Source organism: Electrona antarctica (assembly GCF_951216825.1).
Source record: "Electrona antarctica genome assembly, chromosome: 10".
NCBI lineage: Eukaryota > Metazoa > Chordata > Actinopteri > Myctophiformes > Myctophidae > Electrona > Electrona antarctica.
In genome coordinates, this window is record NC_136791.1 from 53,614,832 (window position 1) to 53,634,838 (window position 20,007).

A 20,007-nucleotide genomic window follows, 5' to 3' on the forward strand; every position below is an offset into this window, starting at 1 on the left:
ATAGCAATATAAGTTTTTCGCAACATTGTTGCGAGACCTGGGACCCGCGAAACACATCCCAGGCTTCATACACACAAAGAACTGTTGTGTGCTCTGCCTGTGTTTCATGGCCGCCTCAATGCTTTTCCAATGGAAGTCACGTGGTTTGACCAAACACTTGTTTGATGCGGGGGAGGGGGGCAAATCACATGACTTCCATTGGAAAAGCATTGAGGCGGCCATGAAACACAGGCAGAGCACAGAACAGTTCTTTATGTGTGTACGAAGCCCCAGAGACCCGAAACACGTGCATCAATGAGGTTTTCTTTGTATTTGTGCATAAAACAGCTTCCTTGTGCAAAACAGCTTCCTTGTGCAAAGTAAAATAAAGTACTGTTGTCTCCAGTCTAGACCTTGTGCAAAATAAAATACTCCACCTCCACCTCCACCCAGCCTGTCTGGAGCATATTTCAAGCAGTAAGCAATTTGGTCAGAGATGTTAGCCTCCGTTTCTTTGGTGCTCCTCTGGACACTCTCTGCAAGACAGACAAGATGGGCTACAGTAAGCAGTAAAACCATTAAGCGGCAGAAATTCGAAGGGGTCAAACATTTAATCTAATGCTCAAAGTTAAAGGGATTTCAAGTTTGGACACTGGCTACATCATTACAAAATGAAAGCAAAAAGAGATATCCGTTTTAAAGGTGTCAAAGAACATAAGAACCATCCAGAATGTATACACTTGAAAACATTGTGGGTAGTTGCCTGGTTATTCACAAGTGGCCACTGTGTCAAAACATGGGTACTGGATATATGCCGTTTACCTATGACCACAGAGTAGAGGTGGAGCTTGATGAAAGACAGCTTTCTTTCTTTGGTTCCCAGCTTTCCCTTCATATTGAATTTTGCCATGAGGTCATTTGACATCAACCTGTGGATACAAAAGGTATTTAAAAGTGATGCAATTCCATTAACTTGTAGACTAGTAGAGGGCACCCCTAGAAGAGTACCTGTTGAGGGTACATGCAGTAGAAGTTAACACTCAGACTGCCAACACAAATTATATCACTCCATTTTTAAAGTTAAAAACGGATTGAATAGACAGTAACAGAGTACCGTCAAACGGGTGCAGTACTTAGTTTAGTCATTTGGTTAGACCAGTCATTAGTCCTACAACCCCTCAAACCCTCACCCCCACAGGGCAGCACACCTAAACCTAACCTTAACCCATGTCTAATCAATGACTAGTCTAAACTAAGTATGCACCCCCTGTCAAACAATTAGTCTAAAGCACCGAAAAAAGTTAAATGCAAGTCTACCATAATATTAATGCCCAATTAATACCTATAAAATAACATACTTTTCCATGACTCTCTTGACGTTATCCCTCAGTGTTGTTCCTCCAATCAGCGCCAAGGAATTAATCTGAAATGAACGGGGTTGAGAAAAAAAAAAACAACAGCTCAGAATATCACCACGACTGTTGGAAGTGTAACACTCCACATTCAAGAACACTTTGTTGATTGAATAGGCTACTTGACAGAAATGTAAACAGCACCGTGGTACAGTAAGACATTAAACCATTCTTGGTGGGAACCCCTTGGTGTTTTAAGCAGTAGGTTATTTAAAAAATAGCACATTTTCAAGCTCATAGCGCGGCACAAGTGTCACACTATGAGCTTGTAGCTTGAGCTGCTATTTTTGAAATATCGTGAAAATGTGGCACACATCTTTGAATACAGATTCTTTCAGAGCGAACGTTTAACTCAAATCTTTGCTTCTGGGGGGTCCCAAATACAGATATGTCTGGGGTCCTTGACATGAAAAAGGTTGGGTTGAGAACCACTGGCATAGAAACATGGGGTTTTCAGAAAACTGTCAGGATTTAGAAGACATTTGTAGAATCTGTTTTCAGGATGTTTGTTTTTCCTTTTAGCATCAACCCATTTACACGTGAGGACTTTTTCCCCATTGTGATCCTGTGTATTCAAGTCAACAGAGCATCACATATTACACCTTAATACATGTCATCAACAAATATAAACAGCTATATTTACTACTAGTAGTCTTGAGTAGCCAGTCATGTCTCAGACGAGTGCATTTGGGGATATCTAAATTCAATGTAGGGGCTACAACTGTGTGGAAAGTCTTTTGCGAATTAAAACCTGCATTGCAAAGTCTTTCATATTTGGATGGTATCAGGATTGGTTTAACGCAGAGGGTGTAGTACATACTGGAAACAGACAACCAACCCTAAACCAAAGCAAAATGGAATGCTACCTAGCACTAAACAGATAATATATATGTCAGAATACCTGAGCATCGTGAACAACCCAAAACTTAAGTCTTTACTAGGTACAGAGTCAGTGGACACAGCCTTCAATAGAGAAAGGCCGCCACAGAAAGACCCCGCTCCCAAGGGATGACTATGCACCATTGCACCCACCCACTGCACACACAATGTGGTGGAAACTGAGCAATACTTTTTAAGCACCTGCCCACTATACAAAGACAGACATACTTCCCACAGATTACATACACCCTATGTGAGTTTGAAAACTACCATACCACAGCAGCAAGATGTGTGACCTGTTGTGATAAAAGAAGGTTAGCTAATGGAATACAACCAAACTAAGGTCTACTAACCATTGAGTGTACCTCTCGACCTACTGCACATATAAACAGCTGCTACCTTTATGTATTTTAAATCGGATGCTTTTATTGTATACCATTTAAATATTTTTAAGGACAATTGCTGCCATTTGTCCAAAAGTGACTGCAAAAGATTGCTGCCATTTGTTTCAATAAGCTTTAATACACTGTAGGCTATACTGTAAAGCATGTATAATGACGCAATGTGATACAACAGTTTACACAATGCCGTACCCCTCCAACTGTATACTTCCCCATTTTGAAATGATTAAATTACATTTTGACACATGCTTTGATACAGTGTCAAATTGCTACAGTTTTGAAACAGTTATGCTACAGTTGTGAAACCTACCAGATGCTGTCTTTCAGTAGCCGAGGTGAGGGACTCGTCAAGGACGGTTAGTCCCTCTACTGTGGTCGCCTTGGCCGGAAGGGGAGCACTCTCATCTTGACTGCTTGACAGCTTCAAGTCCTGCAACCCGTCCCGGATAGAAACGAGCAGCTCCAGAACCTTCCTCTGAAATTCTAAAGCATAGAAACGAATGATCACCACAAATAGAAAGAGCACAACCATACCAACAGCACAATGTGTGTGTGTGTGTGTGTGTGTGTGTGTGTGTGTGTGTGTGTGTGTGTGTGTGTGTGTGTGTGTGTGTCGCTTACTTGCTTGCTGCATTGGGTACGGTGATGCTCGTTGTAGTCTGGGGGTGGAGGTGGAGGTGGGGTTGCGTGACTTTTTTCCTGTTTGATGAGACAGGCATCCATAAAGTTATTTATTTGCCACTTTTCTTTAGTATAAACCATTGCATTAAGTACAAGTTCAAATCCTACAAATGTAACCTAGTAGTGGCAGCTAGTGTTCTTCCGAAATGAAGAACAGCAGCCCCCCCTCTCCACACAGTAATTAATCAATTGTAAGTATTGTAAGACTAGCATATACCGGTATAGGTCAAATGTTTATTAAAAAATTCTGACTTCATACGAACTTTTCGTAGGGGTAACTGGTGGGAAACTCTGTGCAGATCCCATGCTGTCATCAGTCTGATAATCTTGCAGTTCTGGCTCTTGCAGTTCTGGCTCTGAACTGAAGTGCCCTAAAGAAAACAGTGATTAACACCTTCTGAAATTCTAATGCATAGAAACAAATGACTACAATTAATTAGAGTGCAAAACCATACCACAACAACTTAAGTGTGCGTGCGTCGCTTACTTGGTTGCATTGGCTCAGGCAATTGAGTGGAGCTGGGTCCAGGCGACTTGGTTTTTTCTGTTTGATGAGACAGGCATCCATGAGAAGGTGATCTACTTTACTTTTATTCAATATGAACTACCATTGCATTTAATATATCCTCCATATATGACAGAGTGGCAGCTCCAAAATGAAATAAATGCAAACAATGATGACTTTAACAAACCAACAATCTAAAGTTGAAAAATGTTTAAGGAAGCACAACCTAGTTTTGGGGTGTGTGTGTGTGTGTGTCACAATTACTTCCTTGGTGTTTCTGGGCATTTTGGTCAGAGGATGGAGTGGAGGTCGTCCCTTGCGACTTTTCTGTTTGATGAGACATAGTTTTGGGATTCAGTGTGTGTCTCTATTACATTGTTGTGTATACCACTATGAGTATGGGGCAAATGCTAATAAAAGCAGACTTCATACTAACCTTTTGGTCGAACACTTTGCAGCACCACCTTCTGTGGCACAAGTGGCAGCTCTGGACTGAAGCGACCTAAAGAAAACTGTGATTAAAACCGGATTTTTTTACTGTATAGACTCATTACCTGCCTTCAGCTGTATTGTATATGAAACAGAAAAGATACTATATTCCACGTCAATATTGCTCCCGTCACTGGCATTTGTAGCCTACACACTCAATCATAATCAAATGGGACTGCCAACGTCCAGCGGTGGGGGGAACAAACCTTGATCTTCCTCTTCTTCAGATTGCCCACCGTGTTCCTCTTCATCCTCAACTAATTGAGACAGAAATGTTGGCAAAAACTTCAGTTGCAAATAGCTTTGTTGAATTATTATTGTGTTGGCGTACAGACGTTATAGTAGCCCTGTCACAATTATTGCCTGATTGCAGTTGTGGGTGAAACGCCTTACTCGCTTCCACGTAAGAAAAATATTCAAAATGTTCCCAAAAAATAAAAAGAGGAAGAGTTGCCAAAACAGCTCTACAAGCCCACAGTCATCAAGAGCTTGTAGATCAGCCATTTTGTATATAAAACTTAAAGCAATGTTTCGTTTTTCATTTAATATTTTGTCATCTGTGCTTTTTTTTACAAAACCTAAAAGCCAAACAAATTATGCTTTTAGATTCCAAATGTTCAATGCCAAAAAACAATGACCTTGTTATTCAGTTATTCGAGTGACAATCAATCATGTAAGCGTTACAATTCAGAGAAGATTGACTACTGCCAAGTTAAAGAACATACCATATTCTGGATAAAGCCTTTTTTTCTTCTGTCTTTTTCCAGAAGGTTCTTCACCACCAGCTTCTGCAGCACTGTAGCCCGTCTCCGGACCCCCCGGGTTGAGCTCCTTTGGACCGCTACCACGAAGGGTCCGGTCTCACCGGCGTCAAGCGACATGGGATGCAATCTGACTTTCCCTGACTTAGCTCTGTGCTGCGGTGTCGGTGTCACGCTGACATATTCCAAAAGAACCATATGAACGCTATAGGAGACAACGAACCTTCTGACCCCCCCCCGCGAACGGCTCAGAAGCCGTTAAGTATTTTTAATGTTTGTACGACCATTTTGGCAGCTCTGAAATTCTCTCTTGTTGACATCCCATTGTACCGCCTCCAGCATATCGGTTGGCTAGCTGCGCCTCCCTACGCGCCTCGTAGGCGCAGCTAGCCAACCGAGATGTCAACAAGGAGGGACCGAAGAGAGAATTTCAGAGCTGCCAAAACAGTCGTACAAACATTAAAAATTACTTAACGGCTTCTGAGCCGTTCGCGGGGGGGGTCAGAAGGTTCGTTGTCTCCTATAGCGTTCATATGGTTCTTTTGGAATATGTCAGCGTGACACCGACACCGCAGCACAGAGCTAAGTCAGGGAAAGTCAGATTGCATCCCATGTCGCTTCACGCCGGTGAGACCGGACCCTTCGTGGTAGCGGTCCAAAGGAGCTCAACCCGGGGGGTCCGGAGACGGGCTAGCAGCACTGGTGAGATCGTAATCTTCACATGCTTGGAAGTCATCTATCAATCAAACAGAGGCAAGGCAATGGTTGTCAATGCATAACATATGCACAAGTTGGCACGTTAATGAAGACAAAGTGCACATAATAGATGCAACTACCAACCTGAGCGCATCTTCTCTTTTATGAGGCGAAACTGACGCCAGCCACTTTTTGGTTCTCGTCGTTCCGTCATGCGTTTCTTGGCATTTGGGACAGCTGGCCAAAACAGTTTCATATGTTCAAAGTCCATCCATTACAACTGTAACTCCCTCCGAGCACAAACAGACACAATGTGGTTTCCTTGAAACTGATTTATTGGAAGGTGCCTTCTTGCCCTCCCAATCCACCGTGAAAACTAAACAAACAATAAAACAAGCACGTACAATTAACATAAATGACATGCACAGCATGTAGATGCAAACATTTCACATGAGTAAAATACAGACAAAACAAACAACAAATACCTCGTTGGCTGCGTGCATAACAAAGGGGGAATACTCTCCAGTCTTCTTATAACCTTTTCTTAGACAGTCTCTTATGACCTTTACTTCTTGTAACTTTAAAGTCTTTGTGTGACCATGACCAGTGTAAACGGAGCTGGCAGAGCTGCTGCTTCTAGCTGCTTCTAGCTGCGGCTTGATTGCATACACAAAACTCCTGTGTACCAATTGACGTGAGAGCAGACCAAACGAGACACAGAATATGACGTTGACTCTTCAAAATAAAAGCATTACAACAACTTGACATGAAATAATGTTTTAACATGAATGTAACTATTAACTATGAACTTCTTAATTATGCACTTGTACACTTAGAAAGATAATAAACAATTATGAACTTATTTTAACCTTATTATGAACTTTGTCTTAGAGAAATAAAGCAAACTAGAAAAAGTGCCCTTCTGGGCACAGGTCTCCACCAGGAGGATAGGACTGTGTGAGATGTTTGGCAAAATGTTTAGTAGTAATATAAACATGTTTGCCTTGTATGGCAATTGGATGATTTGAGGCATTTTGTTCCAATCAACCTGTTTTGCAAAAATCAACCTGTTGGTGGCGCTATAACAGGCCAATGTGAAAAGAGTGGGATATATTCCTCAGCCTAGTAAGAAAATGTGTGAAAGATTTCACGTAAATTGCATGCTGTGTTCATGATTTGAGGCTTTTGTTCAAAACGGGGCAATCTTGCAAACTGTGAAAGGCAATTATAGCCAATTAGGGTGGAATATGAAATATCGGACAGATCCGACTTGAGCACATGACCATAGAGATACTGTGTAACGATTTGTGAGATTTTTGGACAGAATCTGGAGGAGTAATATCCAAAAATGTGTTTTACAAAAGTCGGCCTCCTGGTGGCGCTATGAAAGGCAGATGCGGAAAATGCAGGTCAAAGGTTTGTCCTTGGCCTCTAGGGAGTGTGCATGCAACGTTTCACGCAGATCGGTGCAGTTTTAGGTAACAAATGTGAAAAGCTGCCTCATGGTGGCGCTATAACAGGCCGTTCTGGAAAATGCGGGGCAGAGGTTCATCGTTGGCATCTAGGGAGTGTGTGTGCAAAGTTTGGCATCGACCGGGTTAACGGTGCCGGAGATTAGCTGGTAACGGACAGACGGAAGGACACACGGACGGACGGACACACACACACACGGACGGGGACACACACGGACGGAGTGCAAAACATACTCTCTCACCATGCCTTCGGCCTGGTGGAGACAACTATATCCCCTATAGTGGCAACAGTTACAACAACAACTTGAGACAAATACATGAAATAATGTTTTAAATGTGACTTAAGTATGAACTTCTTCATTATGAACTTGTACCTTTTAGGAATAAAGCAAACTATATCACCTATAGTGGCAACAGTTACAATATGAATGTGTTTAAATGCCAGTGTAGCTGGTTCACACACACACACACACACACACACACACACACACAATGCAGCAGGCATTAGACAACCTGACAGCCACCAACCTGGCAACCCTGAATGAGCCAGTCAGCTGCCAGTCTCTGGTGTGTGTGTGAGAGAGAGTCCTGTACTGTTAAAACAAACTCTACCCTAACGTCAGTAAAAAGTACATTAAAACACTTTTTCCTTTCCAAAACAAACACAACGTACATTATGACAATATTTCACCCTTTGCATTGGTAAAATAGACTTTTTCTTTTTTTGTCTTCCCTTCCAAGATAAAATTACCCCAAATCCATGGTTAAGAGTATTCCACGATGGCTCAGTGGTTCTGGCAGTTGCTGATGGTGTGAGAGGACGCTGGTTTGAGACAAGTCAAGATTCGTGACCTCGGACCAAGGACTAAGGATCCAGAATGAATAAATCAAAATAAATCAGTCTTTACCTTTTGGTCAAGTAAATGTACTATTGGAATGTATGTTGGCGGACGTAATCCAAGATAATCCACTCTGTCAACTTGTAACAGTCAGCAGTGCCAGTTGTTGCCACAGGGTGGTGCACTGCTCCCTTTTGTTTTGCTTTGTGTAGAAGATCTGACGCAATTCCACCTCTTGCTATAGATAGACATGACATGACATGATGTGTGTCAAACAATTGTCACACATGGATGGATGATTAGCCGTGTTTATTTATTTATTTCCGGGGGGAATGAATGAATGAATGAATGAATGAATGACTAACCCTGTAAAACCCGGATTAATTTCTACTTGCAAAAAAACGATATCAACCTTACTACTACTTTACTACTACTAGGATTTATCAGAGGAAATAATGTAAAATAAATTATATATTTTTTTTTTGCACATTTATAATAATTATTAAATTAATAATAATAAATTATATATTTACATTTGGGGGACATCTTTCACAATAATAAGGATAAATCCAAATAAATCACACTTTACCTTTTAGTCAAAGGACTGAGATAAATAAAAAATAAATCACACTTGACCTTTTAGTCAACAAGTCAAAAGTCAAGACAAGGACTAAGGACTAAGGATAAATCAATCCCGGCCCCTCCATAGGGCCGGGGGTCCGCCGGGGGTCCGCGGAGGGGGTCCGCGGGGGTCCCCGGCCCTATCTCGGCTGTCCCTTGTCCGTTTCGGACGGGGGGAATCTCGTTCGAACCGGGCCGCCGTCCCGGACGCGCTCCCGGGGCTCTCGCGGTAGCAATAGTTGGAAATGTCACGTCCACCAAGGGGAAACCTTGACCAGGCTATGGTGAGTATGCCAGTATGGCCACTATATGCGTGTACTATGTTGGCAGCAGTGCTCCGTTCACGTTTGTTTATTATATTAGTGCTGTCTGCCGTGATACCTGGCTTAATATGGTCAATACTGAATCAGTCTAAAATATGCTTTGGCGCCCCCCCCCCCCCCCCCCACCTCTTGCTATAGACAGACATGACTTGACATGATGTGTGTCAACAATCGTCACACATGGATGGATGATTATCCTTGTTTATTTATTTATTTCCGGGGGGAATGAATGAATGAATGAATGAATGAATGAATGAATGAATGAATGAATGAATGAATGAATGAATGAATGAATGAATAAATAAATAAATAAATAAATAAATAAATAAATAAATAAATAAATAAATAAATAAATAAATAAATAAATAAATAAATAAATAAATAAATAAATGGATGGATGGATGGATGGATGGATGGATTGGATGGATAGATGGATGATGGATGGATGGATCATATTTCCGGGGGCATTTCACACACCTCACATTTTGCTTATGCAAATTAGTGGGCTGCGTCCCACCTGCTTTGTGGGTGTGGTTTCGACTACTTTGTGGGAGTGGCTTATGCAAATGAAGGGGCGTGGTTCCGGCTAGTTCGTGGGAGTGGCGTGGTATGCAAATGAAGGGGTGTGGTTCCGGCTACTTTGTGGGTTTGGCTTATGCAAATGAAGGGGAGTGGTATGCAAATGAAGGGCATGTTCCGGCTACTTTGTGGGATTAGTTTATGCAAATGAAGGTGCGTGGTATGCAAATGAAGGTGCGTGGTATGCAAATGAAGGGGCATGGTATGCAAATGAAGGGGAGTGGTATGCAAATGAAGGGCATGTTTCGGCTACTTTGTGGGATTAGTTTATGCAAATGAAGGGGCGTGGCATGCAAATTAAGGGGAGTGGTATGCAAATGAAGGTCCGTGGTATGCAAATGATGGTATGCAAATGAAGGGGCGTGGTATGCAAATGAAGGGGAGTGGTATGCAAATGAAGGGCATGTTTCGGCTACTTTGTGGGATTAGTTTATGCAAATGAAGGGGCGTGGCATGCAAATTAAGGGGCATGGTATGCAAATGAAGGTGCGTGGTATGCACATTAAGGGGCATGGTATGCAAATGAAGGGGAGTGGTATGCAAATGAAGGGCATGTTCCGGCTACTTTGTGGGATTAGTTTATGCAAATGAAGGTGCGTGGTATGCAAATGAAGGTGCGTGGTATGCAAATGAAGGGGCATGGTATGCAAATGAAGGGGAGTGGTATGCAAATGAAGGGCATGTTTCGGCTACTTTGTGGGATTAGTTTATGCAAATGAAAGGGCGTGGCATGCAAATTAAGGGGAGTGGTATGCAAATGAAGGTCCGTGGTATGCAAATGAAGGGGCATGGTATGCAAATGAAGGGGCATGGTATGCAAATGAAGGGGAGTGGTATGCAAATGAAGGGCATGTTTCGGCTACTTTGTGGGATTAGTTTATGCAAATGAAGGGGCGTGGCATGCAAATTAAGGGGAGTGTATGCAAATGAAGGTGCGTGGTATGCAAATTAAGGGGCATGGTATGCAAATGAAGGTGCGTGGTATGCAAATTAAGGGGCGTGGCATGCAAATTAAGGGGAGTGTATGCAAATGAAGGTGCGTGGTATGCAAATGAAGGGGCATGGTATGCAAATGAAGGGGCATGGTATGCAAATGAAGGGGAGTGGTATGCAAATGAAGGGCATGTTTCGGCTACTTTGTGGGATTAGTTTATGCAAATGAAGGGGCGTGGCATGCAAATTAAGGGGAGTGTATGCAAATGAAGGTGCGTGGTATGCAAATTAAGGGGCATGGTATGCAAATGAAGGTGCGTGGTATGCAAATTAAGGGGAGTGGTATGCAAATGAAGGTGCGTGGTATGCAAATGAAGGGGCATGGTATGCAAATGAAGGGCATGTTCCGGCTACTTTGTGGGATTAGTTTATGCAAATGAAGGTGCGTGGTATGCAAATGAAGTGGAGTGGTATGCAAATTAAGGGGCATGGTATGCAAATGAAGGGGAGTGGTATGCAAATGAAGGGCATGTTCCGGCTACTTTGTGGGATTAGTTTATGCAAATGAAGGTGCGTGGTATGCAAATGAAGGTGCGTGGTATGCAAATGAAGGGGCATGGTATGCAAATGAAGGGGAGTGGTATGCAAATGAAGGGCATGTTTTGGCTACTTTGTGGGATTAGTTTATGCAAATGAAGGGGCGTGGCATGCAAATTAAGGGGAGTGGTATGCAAATGAAGGTCCGTGGTATGCAAATGAAGGGGCATGGTATGCAAATGAAGGGGCGTGGTATGCAAATGAAGGGGAGTGGTATGCAAATGAAGGGCATGTTTCGGCTACTTTGTGGGATTAGTTTATGCAAATGAAGGGGCGTGGCATGCAAATTAAGGGGCATGGTATGCAAATTAAGGTGCGTGGTATGCAAATTAAGGGGCATGGTATGCAAATGAAGGGGAGTGGTATGCAAATTAAGGGGCGTGGCATGCAAATTAAGGGGAGTGTATGCAAATGAAGGTGCATGGTATGCAAATGAAGGGGCATGGTATGCAAATGAAGGGGCATGGTATGCAAATGAAGGGGAGTGGTATGCAAATGAAGGGCATGTTTCGGCTACTTTGTGGGATTAGTTTATGCAAATGAAGGGGCGTGGCATGCAAATTAAGGGGAGTGGTATGCAAATGAAGGGCATGTTCCGGCTACTTTGTGGGATTAGTTTATGCAAATGAAGGTGCGTGGTATGCAAATGAAGGTGCGTGGTATGCAAATGAAGGGGCATGGTATGCAAATGAAGGGGAGTGGTATGCAAATGAAGGGCATGTTTCGGCTACTTTGTGGGATTAGTTTATGCAAATGAAGGGGCGTGGCATGCAAATTAAGGGGAGTGGTATGCAAATGAAGGTCCGTGGTATGCAAATGAAGGGGCATGGTATGCAAATGAAGGGGCGTGGTATGCAAATGAAGGGGAGTGGTATGCAAATGAAGGGCATGTTTCGGCTACTTTGTGGGATTAGTTTATGCAAATGAAGGGGCGTGGCATGCAAATTAAGGGGCATGGTATGCAAATTAAGGTGCGTGGTATGCAAATTAAGGGGCATGGTATGCAAATGAAGGGGAGTGGTATGCAAATTAAGGGGCGTGGCATGCAAATTAAGGGGAGTGTATGCAAATGAAGGTGCATGGTATGCAAATGAAGGGGCATGGTATGCAAATGAAGGGGCATGGTATGCAAATGAAGGGGAGTGGTATGCAAATGAAGGGCATGTTTCGGCTACTTTGTGGGATTAGTTTATGCAAATGAAGGGGCGTGGCATGCAAATTAAGGGGAGTGGTATGCAAATGAAGGTGCGTGGTATGCAAATGAAGGGGCATGGTATGCAAATGAAGGGGCATGGTATGCAAATGAAGGGGAGTGGTATGCAAATGAAGGGCATGTTTCGGCTACTTTGTGGGATTAGTTTATGCAAATGAAGGGGCGTGGTATGCAAATTAAGGGGAGTGGTATGCAAATGAAGGTGCGTGGTATGCAAATTAAGGGGCATGGTATGCAAATGAAGGGGCATGGTATGCAAATGAAGGGGAGTGGTATGCAAATGAAGGGCATGTTCCGGCTACTTTGTGGGATTAGTTTATGCAAATGAAGGTGCGTGGTATGCAAATGAAGGGGAGTGTTATGCAAATGAAGGGGCATGGTTCCGGCTACTTTGTGGGATTAGTTTATGCAAATGAAGGTGCGTGGCATGCAAATGAAGGTACGTGGTATGCAAATGAAGGTGCGTGGCATGCAAATGAAGGTACGTGGTATGCAAATGAAGGTGCGTGATATGCAAATGAAGGGGCATGGTATGCAAATGAAGGTGCGTGGTATGCAAATGAAGGGCGTGGCGACACCCACTAATTTGCATAAGCGACACCCACTAATTTGCATAGCCCTCACCCACAAAGTAGCCGAAACAACGCCCTTCACATTTTCATAACCCACTCCCACAAAGTAGCGGGAACATACGTACATGTCCCCCACATGATGACGTACATGTTCCATTCGCGACGACGTACATGTTCCCTCCACGATGACGTACATGTTCCCTCCACGATGACGTACATGTTCCCGCCACGATGGCGTACATGTCCCCTTCACGATGACGTACATGTCCCCTTCACGATGACATACATGCTCCCTTCACGATGACGTACATGTTCCCTCCACGATGACGTACATGGCCCCTCCACGATGACGTACATGGTCCCTTCACGATGACGTACATGTTCCCTCCACGATGACGTACATGTTCCCTCCACGATGACGTGCATGTTCCCTACACGATGACGTACATGCTCCCTTCACGATGACGTACATGTTCCCTCCACGATGGCGTACATGTCCCCTTCACGATGACGTACATGTTCCATACATGATGACGTACATGTTCCCTCCACGATGACATACATGTTCCCTCCACGATGACGTGCATGTTCCCTTCACGACGACGTGCATGTTCCCTCCACGATGACGTACATGTTTCCTCCACGATGACGTACATGTCCCCTCCACGATGACATACATGTTCCCGTCACGATGACGTACATGTTCCCTACATGATGACGTAAATGTTCCATCTACGATGACGTGCATGTTCCATTCACGATGACGTACATGCTCCCTCCACGATGACGTACATGCTCCCTCCACGATGACGCATATGTTCCCTCCACGATGACGTACATGTTCCATCCACGATGACGTGCATGTTCCCTTCACGACGACGTGCATGTTCCCTCCACGATGACGTACATGTTTCCTCCACGATGACGTACATGTCCCCTCCACGATGACGTGCATGTTCCCTTCACGATGACGTACATGTTCCCTTCACGATGGCGTACATGTTCCCTACACGATGACGTGCATGTTCCCTTCACGATGACGTACATGTTCCCTCCACGATAACGCACATGTCCCCTCCACGATGACGTACATGTTCCATACATGATGACGTACATGTTCCCTCCACGATGACGTACATGTTCCCTACATGATGACGTAAATGTTCCATCTACGACGACGTGCATGTTCCCTACACGATGACGTACATGTTCCCTCCACGATGACGTACATGTTCCCTCCACGATGACGTACATGTTCCATCCACGATGACGTACATGTTTCCTCCACGATGACGTACATGTTTCCTCCACGATGACGTACATGTTCCCGCCACGATGGCGTACACGTCCCCTTCACGATAACGTACATGTCCCCTTCACAATGACGTACATGTTCCCTACATGATGATGTACATGTTCCATTCACGATGACGTACATGCTCCCTCCACGATGACGTACATGTTTCCTCCACAATGTCGTACATGTTCCCTCCACGATGACGTACATGTTTCCTCCACGGTGACGTACATGTTCCCTCCACGATGACGTACATGTTCCCGCCACGATGGCGTACATGTTCCATCTACGACGACGTGCATGTTCCCTCCACGATGACATGCATGTTCCCTCCACGATGACGTACATGTTCCCTCCACGATGACGTACATGTTCCCTCCACGATGACGTACATGTTCCCTCCACGATGACGTACATGTTTCCTCCACGATGACGTACATGTTTCCTCCACGATGACGTACATGTTCCCGCCACGGTGGCGTACATGTCCCCTTCACGATAACGTACATGTCCCCTTCACGACGACGTACATGCTCCCGTCATGATGACGTACAGGTTCCCTACATGATGACGTACATGCTCCCTTCACGATGACGTACATGTTTCCTACACGATGACGTACATGTTCCCTCCACGATGACGTGCATGTTCCCTACACGATGACGTACATGCTCCCTCCACGATGACGTACATGTCCCCTCCACGATGACGTACATGTCCCCTCCACGATGACGTACATGTCCCCTTCACGATGACGGACATGTTTCATACATGATGACGTACATGTTCCCTCCACGATGACATACATGTTCCCTCCACGATGACGTGCATGTTCCCTTCACGACGACGTGCATGTTCCCTCCACGATGACGTACATGTTTCCTCCACGATGACGTACATGTCCCCTCCACGATGACGTGCATGTTCCCTTCACGATGACGTACATGTTCCCTTCACGATGGCGTACATGTTCCCTACACGATGACGTACATGTCCCCTCCACGATGACATACATGTTCCCGTCACGATGACGTACATGTTCCCTACATGATGACGTAAATGTTCCATCTACGACGACGTGCATGTTCCCTACACGATGACGTACATGTTTCCTCCACGATGACGTACATGTTTCCGCCACGATGACGTACATGTTCCCTCCACGATGACGTACATGTTCCCGTCACGATGACGTACATGTTCCCGCCACGATGATGTACATGCTTCATTCACGATGACGTACATGCTCCCTCCACGATGACGTACATGTTCCCGCCACGATGGTGTACATGTCCCCTTCACGACAACGTACATGTCCCCTTCACGACAACGTACATGTCCCCTTCACGATGACGTACATGGCCCCGTCACGATGACGTACATGCTCCCTCCACGATGACGTACATGTCCCCTCCACGATGACATACATGTTCCCGTCACGATGACGTACATGTTCCCTACATGATGACGTAAATGTTCCATCTACGACGACGTGCATGTTCCCTACACGATGACGTACATGCTTCCTCCACGATGACGTACATGTTTCCGCCACGATGACGTACATGTTCCCTCCACGATGACGTACATGTTCCCGCCACGATGGCGCGCATGTCCCCTTCACGATAACGTACATGTCCCCTTCACGATGACGTACATGTTCCCGTCACGATGACGTACATGTTCCCTACATGATGATGTACATGCTTCATTCACGATGACGTACATGCTCCCTCCACGATGACGTACATGTTCCCGCCACGATGGTGCACATGTCCCCTTCACGACAACGTACATGTCCCCTTCACGACAACGTACATGTCCCCTTCACGATGACGTACATGGTCCCGTCACGATGACGTACATGCTCCCTCCACGATGACGTACATGTTTCCTCCACGATGACGTACATGTTTCCTCCACGATGACGTACATGTTCCCTCCACGATGACGTGCATGTTCCCTACACGATGACGTACATGTTTCCTCCACGATGACGTACATGTTTCCGCCACGATGACGTACATGTTCCCTCCACAATGACGTACATGTTCCCGCCACGATGGTGTACATGTCCCCTTCACGATAACGTACATGTCCCCTTCACGATGACGTACATGGTCCCGTCACGATGACGTACATGTTCCATTCACGATGACGTACATGTTTCCTCCACGATGACGTACATGCTCCCTCCACGATGACGTACATGTTTCCTCCACGATGACGTGCATGTTCCCTCCACGACGACGTACATACCACTCCCCTTCATTTGCATACCACGCCCCTTCATTTGAATACCACGCACCTCATTTGCATACCACTCCCCTTAATTTGCATGCCACGCCCCTTCATTTGCATAAACCAATCCCACAAAGTAGCCGGAACCATGCCCCTTCATTTGCATACCACTCCCCTTCATTTGCATACCACGCACCTTCATTTGCATACCACTCCCATTCATTTGCATGCCACGCCCCTTCATTTGCATAAACCAATCCCACAAAGTAGCCGAAACATGCCCTTCATTTGCATACCACTCCCCTTCATTTGCATACCACGCACCTTCATTTGCATGCCACGCCCCTTCATTTGAGTAAACCAATCCCCTTCATTTGCATGCCACGCCCCTTCATTTGCATACCACGCACCTCATTTGCATACCACTCCCCTTCATTTGCATGCCACGCCCCTTCATTTGCATACCACTCCCCTTCATTTGCATGCCACGCCCCTTCATTTGCATAAACCAATCCCGCAAAGTAGCGGAAACATGCCCTTCATTTGCATACCACTCCCCTTCATTTGCATACCACTCCCCTTCATTTGCATACCACGCACCTTCATTTGCATGCCACGTCCCTTCATTTGCATAAACCAATCCCCTTCATTTGCATGCCACGCCCCTTAATTTGCATACCACGCCCCTTCATTTGAATACCACGCACCTCATTTGCATACCACTCCCCTTAATTTGCATGCCACGCCCCTTCATTTGCATAAACCAATCCCACAAAGTAGCCGGAACCATGCCCCTTCATTTGCATACCACTCCCCTTCATTTGCATACCACGCACCTTCATTTGCATACCACTCCCATTAATTTGCATGCCACGCCCCTTCATTTGCATAAACCAATCCCACAAAGTAGCCGAAACATGCCCTTCATTTGCATACCACTCCCCTTCATTTGCATACCACGCGCCTTAATTTGCATAAACCAATCCCCTTCATTTGCATGCCACGCCCCTTCATTTGCATACCACGCACCTCATTTGCATACCACTCCCCTTCATTTGCATGCCACGCCCCTTCATTTGCATAAACCAATCCCGCAAAGTAGCGGAAACATGCCCTTCATTTGCATACCACTCCCCTTCATTTGCATAAACTAATCCCACAAAGTAGCCGGAACCATGCCCCTTCATTTGCATACCACGCACCTTCATTTGCATACCACGCACCTTCATTTGCATAAACTAATCCCACAAAGTAGCCGGAGCCATGCCCCTTAATTTGCATACCACGCACCTTCATTTGCATGCCACTCCCCTTCATTTGCATACCACGCACCTCATTTGCATACCACTCCCCTTCATTTGCATACCACGCCCCTTCATTTGCATAAACCAATCCCGCAAAGTAGCTGAAACATGCCCTTCATTTGCATACCACTCCCCTTCATTTGCATACCACGCACCTTAATTTGCATGCCACGCCCCTTCATTTGCATAAACCAATCCCCTTCATTTGCATGCCACGCCCCTTCATTTGCATACCACACACCTCATTTGCATACCACTCCCCTTCATTTGCATGCCACGCCCCTTCATTTGCATAAACCAATCCCGCAAAGTAGCGGAAACATGCCCTTCATTTGCATGCCACGCCCCTTCATTTGCATACCACTCCCCTTCATTTGCATGCCACGCCCCTTCATTTGCATAAACCAATCCCGCAAAGTAGCGGAAACATGCCCTTCATTTGCATACCACTCCCCTTCATTTGCATACCACTCCCCTTCATTTGCATACCACGCACCTTCATTTGCATGCCACGTCCCTTCATTTGCATAAACCAATCCCCTTCATTTGCATGCCACGCCCCTTCATTTGCATACCACGCCCCTTCATTTGAATACCACGCACCTCATTTGCATACCACTCCCCTTAATTTGCATGCCACGCCCCTTCATTTGCATAAACCAATCCCACAAAGTAGCCGGAACCATGCCCCTTCATTTGCATACCACTCCCCTTCATTTGCATACCACGCACCTTCATTTGCATACCACTCCCATTCATTTGCATGCCACGCCCCTTCATTTGCATAAACCAATCCCACAAAGTAGCCGAAACATGCCCTTCATTTGCATACCACTCCCCTTCATTTGCATACCACGCGCCTTAATTTGCATGCCACGCCCCTTCATTTGCATAAACCAATCCCCTTCATTTGCATGCCACGCCCCTTCATTTGCATACCACGCACCTCATTTGCATACCACTCCCCTTCATTTGCATGCCACGCCCCTTCATTTGCATAAACCAATCCCGCAAAGTAGCGGAAACATGCCCTTCATTTGCATACCACTCCCCTTCATTTGCATAAACTAATCCCACAAAGTAGCCGGAACCATGCCCCTTCATTTGCATACCACGCACCTTCATTTGCATACCACGCACCTTCATTTGCATAAACTAATCCCACAAAGTAGCCGGAGCCATGCCCCTTCATTTGCATACCACGCACCTTCATTTGCATGCCACTCCCCTTCATTTGCATACCACGCACCTCATTTGCATACCACTCCCCTTCATTTGCATACCACGCCCCTTCATTTGCATAAACCAATCCCGCAAAGTAGCTGAAACATGCCCTTCATTTGCATACCACTCCCCTTCATTTGCATGCCACGCCCCTTCATTTGCATAAACCAATCCCGCAAAGTAGCGGAAACATGCCCTTCATTTGCATACCACTCCCCTTCATTTGCATACCACTCCCCTTCATTTGCATACCACGCACCTTCATTTGCATGCCACGTCCCTTCATTTGCATAAACCAATCCCCTTCATTTGCATGTCACGCCCCTTCATTTGCATAAACCAATCCCGCAAAGTAGCCGAAACATGCCCTTCATTTGCATACCACTCCCCTTCATTTGCATACCACGCACCTTAATTTGCATGCCACGCCCCTTCATTTGCATAAACCAATCCCCTTCATTTGCATACCACGCCCCTTCATTTGCATACCACACACCTCATTTGCATACCACTCCCCTTCATTTGCATGCCACGCCCCTTCATTTGCATAAACCAATCCCGCAAAGTAGCGGAAACATGCCCTTCATTTGCATACCACTCCCCTTCATTTGCATACCACTCCCCTTCATTTGCATACCACGCACCTTCATTTGCATGCCACGTCCCTTCATTTGCATAAACCAATCCCCTTCATTTGCATGTCACGCCCCTTCATTTGCATAAACCAATCCCGCAAAGTAGCCGAAACATGCCCTTCATTTGCATACCACTCCCCTTCATTTGCATACCACGCACCTTAATTTGCATAAGCAAATCCCACAAAGTAGCCGAAACATGCCCTTCATTTGCGTACCACGCCCCTTCATTTGCATGCCACGCCCCTTCATTTGCATAAACCACTCCCACAAAGTAGGCGGGGTGACACCCACTAATTTACATAAGCGACACCCACTAATTTGCATATACCACACCCACAAAGTAGCCGAAAC

The 20,007-nt window shown here is 45.3% G+C and overlaps 1 protein-coding gene and 1 long non-coding RNA gene across 2 annotated transcripts; both read right to left on the minus strand.

The window, feature by feature from the left end:
- Positions 1-200: 200 nt before the first annotated feature.
- On the minus strand, positions 201-5,135 carry LOC306930909 (uncharacterized protein). Its single transcript, XM_079512007.1, has 12 exons — positions 5,072-5,135; positions 4,553-4,603; positions 4,294-4,359; positions 4,122-4,184; positions 3,840-3,896; positions 3,616-3,723; positions 3,293-3,370; positions 2,982-3,154; positions 2,546-2,566; positions 1,338-1,402; positions 802-908; positions 201-515 (listed from the first exon to the last, which is right to left on the minus strand). Exons 5-12 carry the CDS (start codon positions 3,847-3,849, stop codon positions 292-294), a joined length of 786 nt encoding a protein of 261 aa, XP_079368133.1. The 5' UTR covers positions 3,850-3,896; positions 4,122-4,184; positions 4,294-4,359; positions 4,553-4,603; positions 5,072-5,135; the 3' UTR covers positions 201-291.
- A 668-nt stretch (positions 5,136-5,803) lies between these two features.
- LOC306931163 lies at positions 5,804-6,442 on the minus strand. The gene is made up of 3 exons (XR_013790982.1): positions 6,289-6,442; positions 5,948-6,179; positions 5,804-5,843 (listed from the first exon to the last, which is right to left on the minus strand). It is a non-coding gene; the product is annotated as an uncharacterized lncRNA (long non-coding RNA).
- Between the last annotated feature and the right edge of the window lie 13,565 nt (positions 6,443-20,007).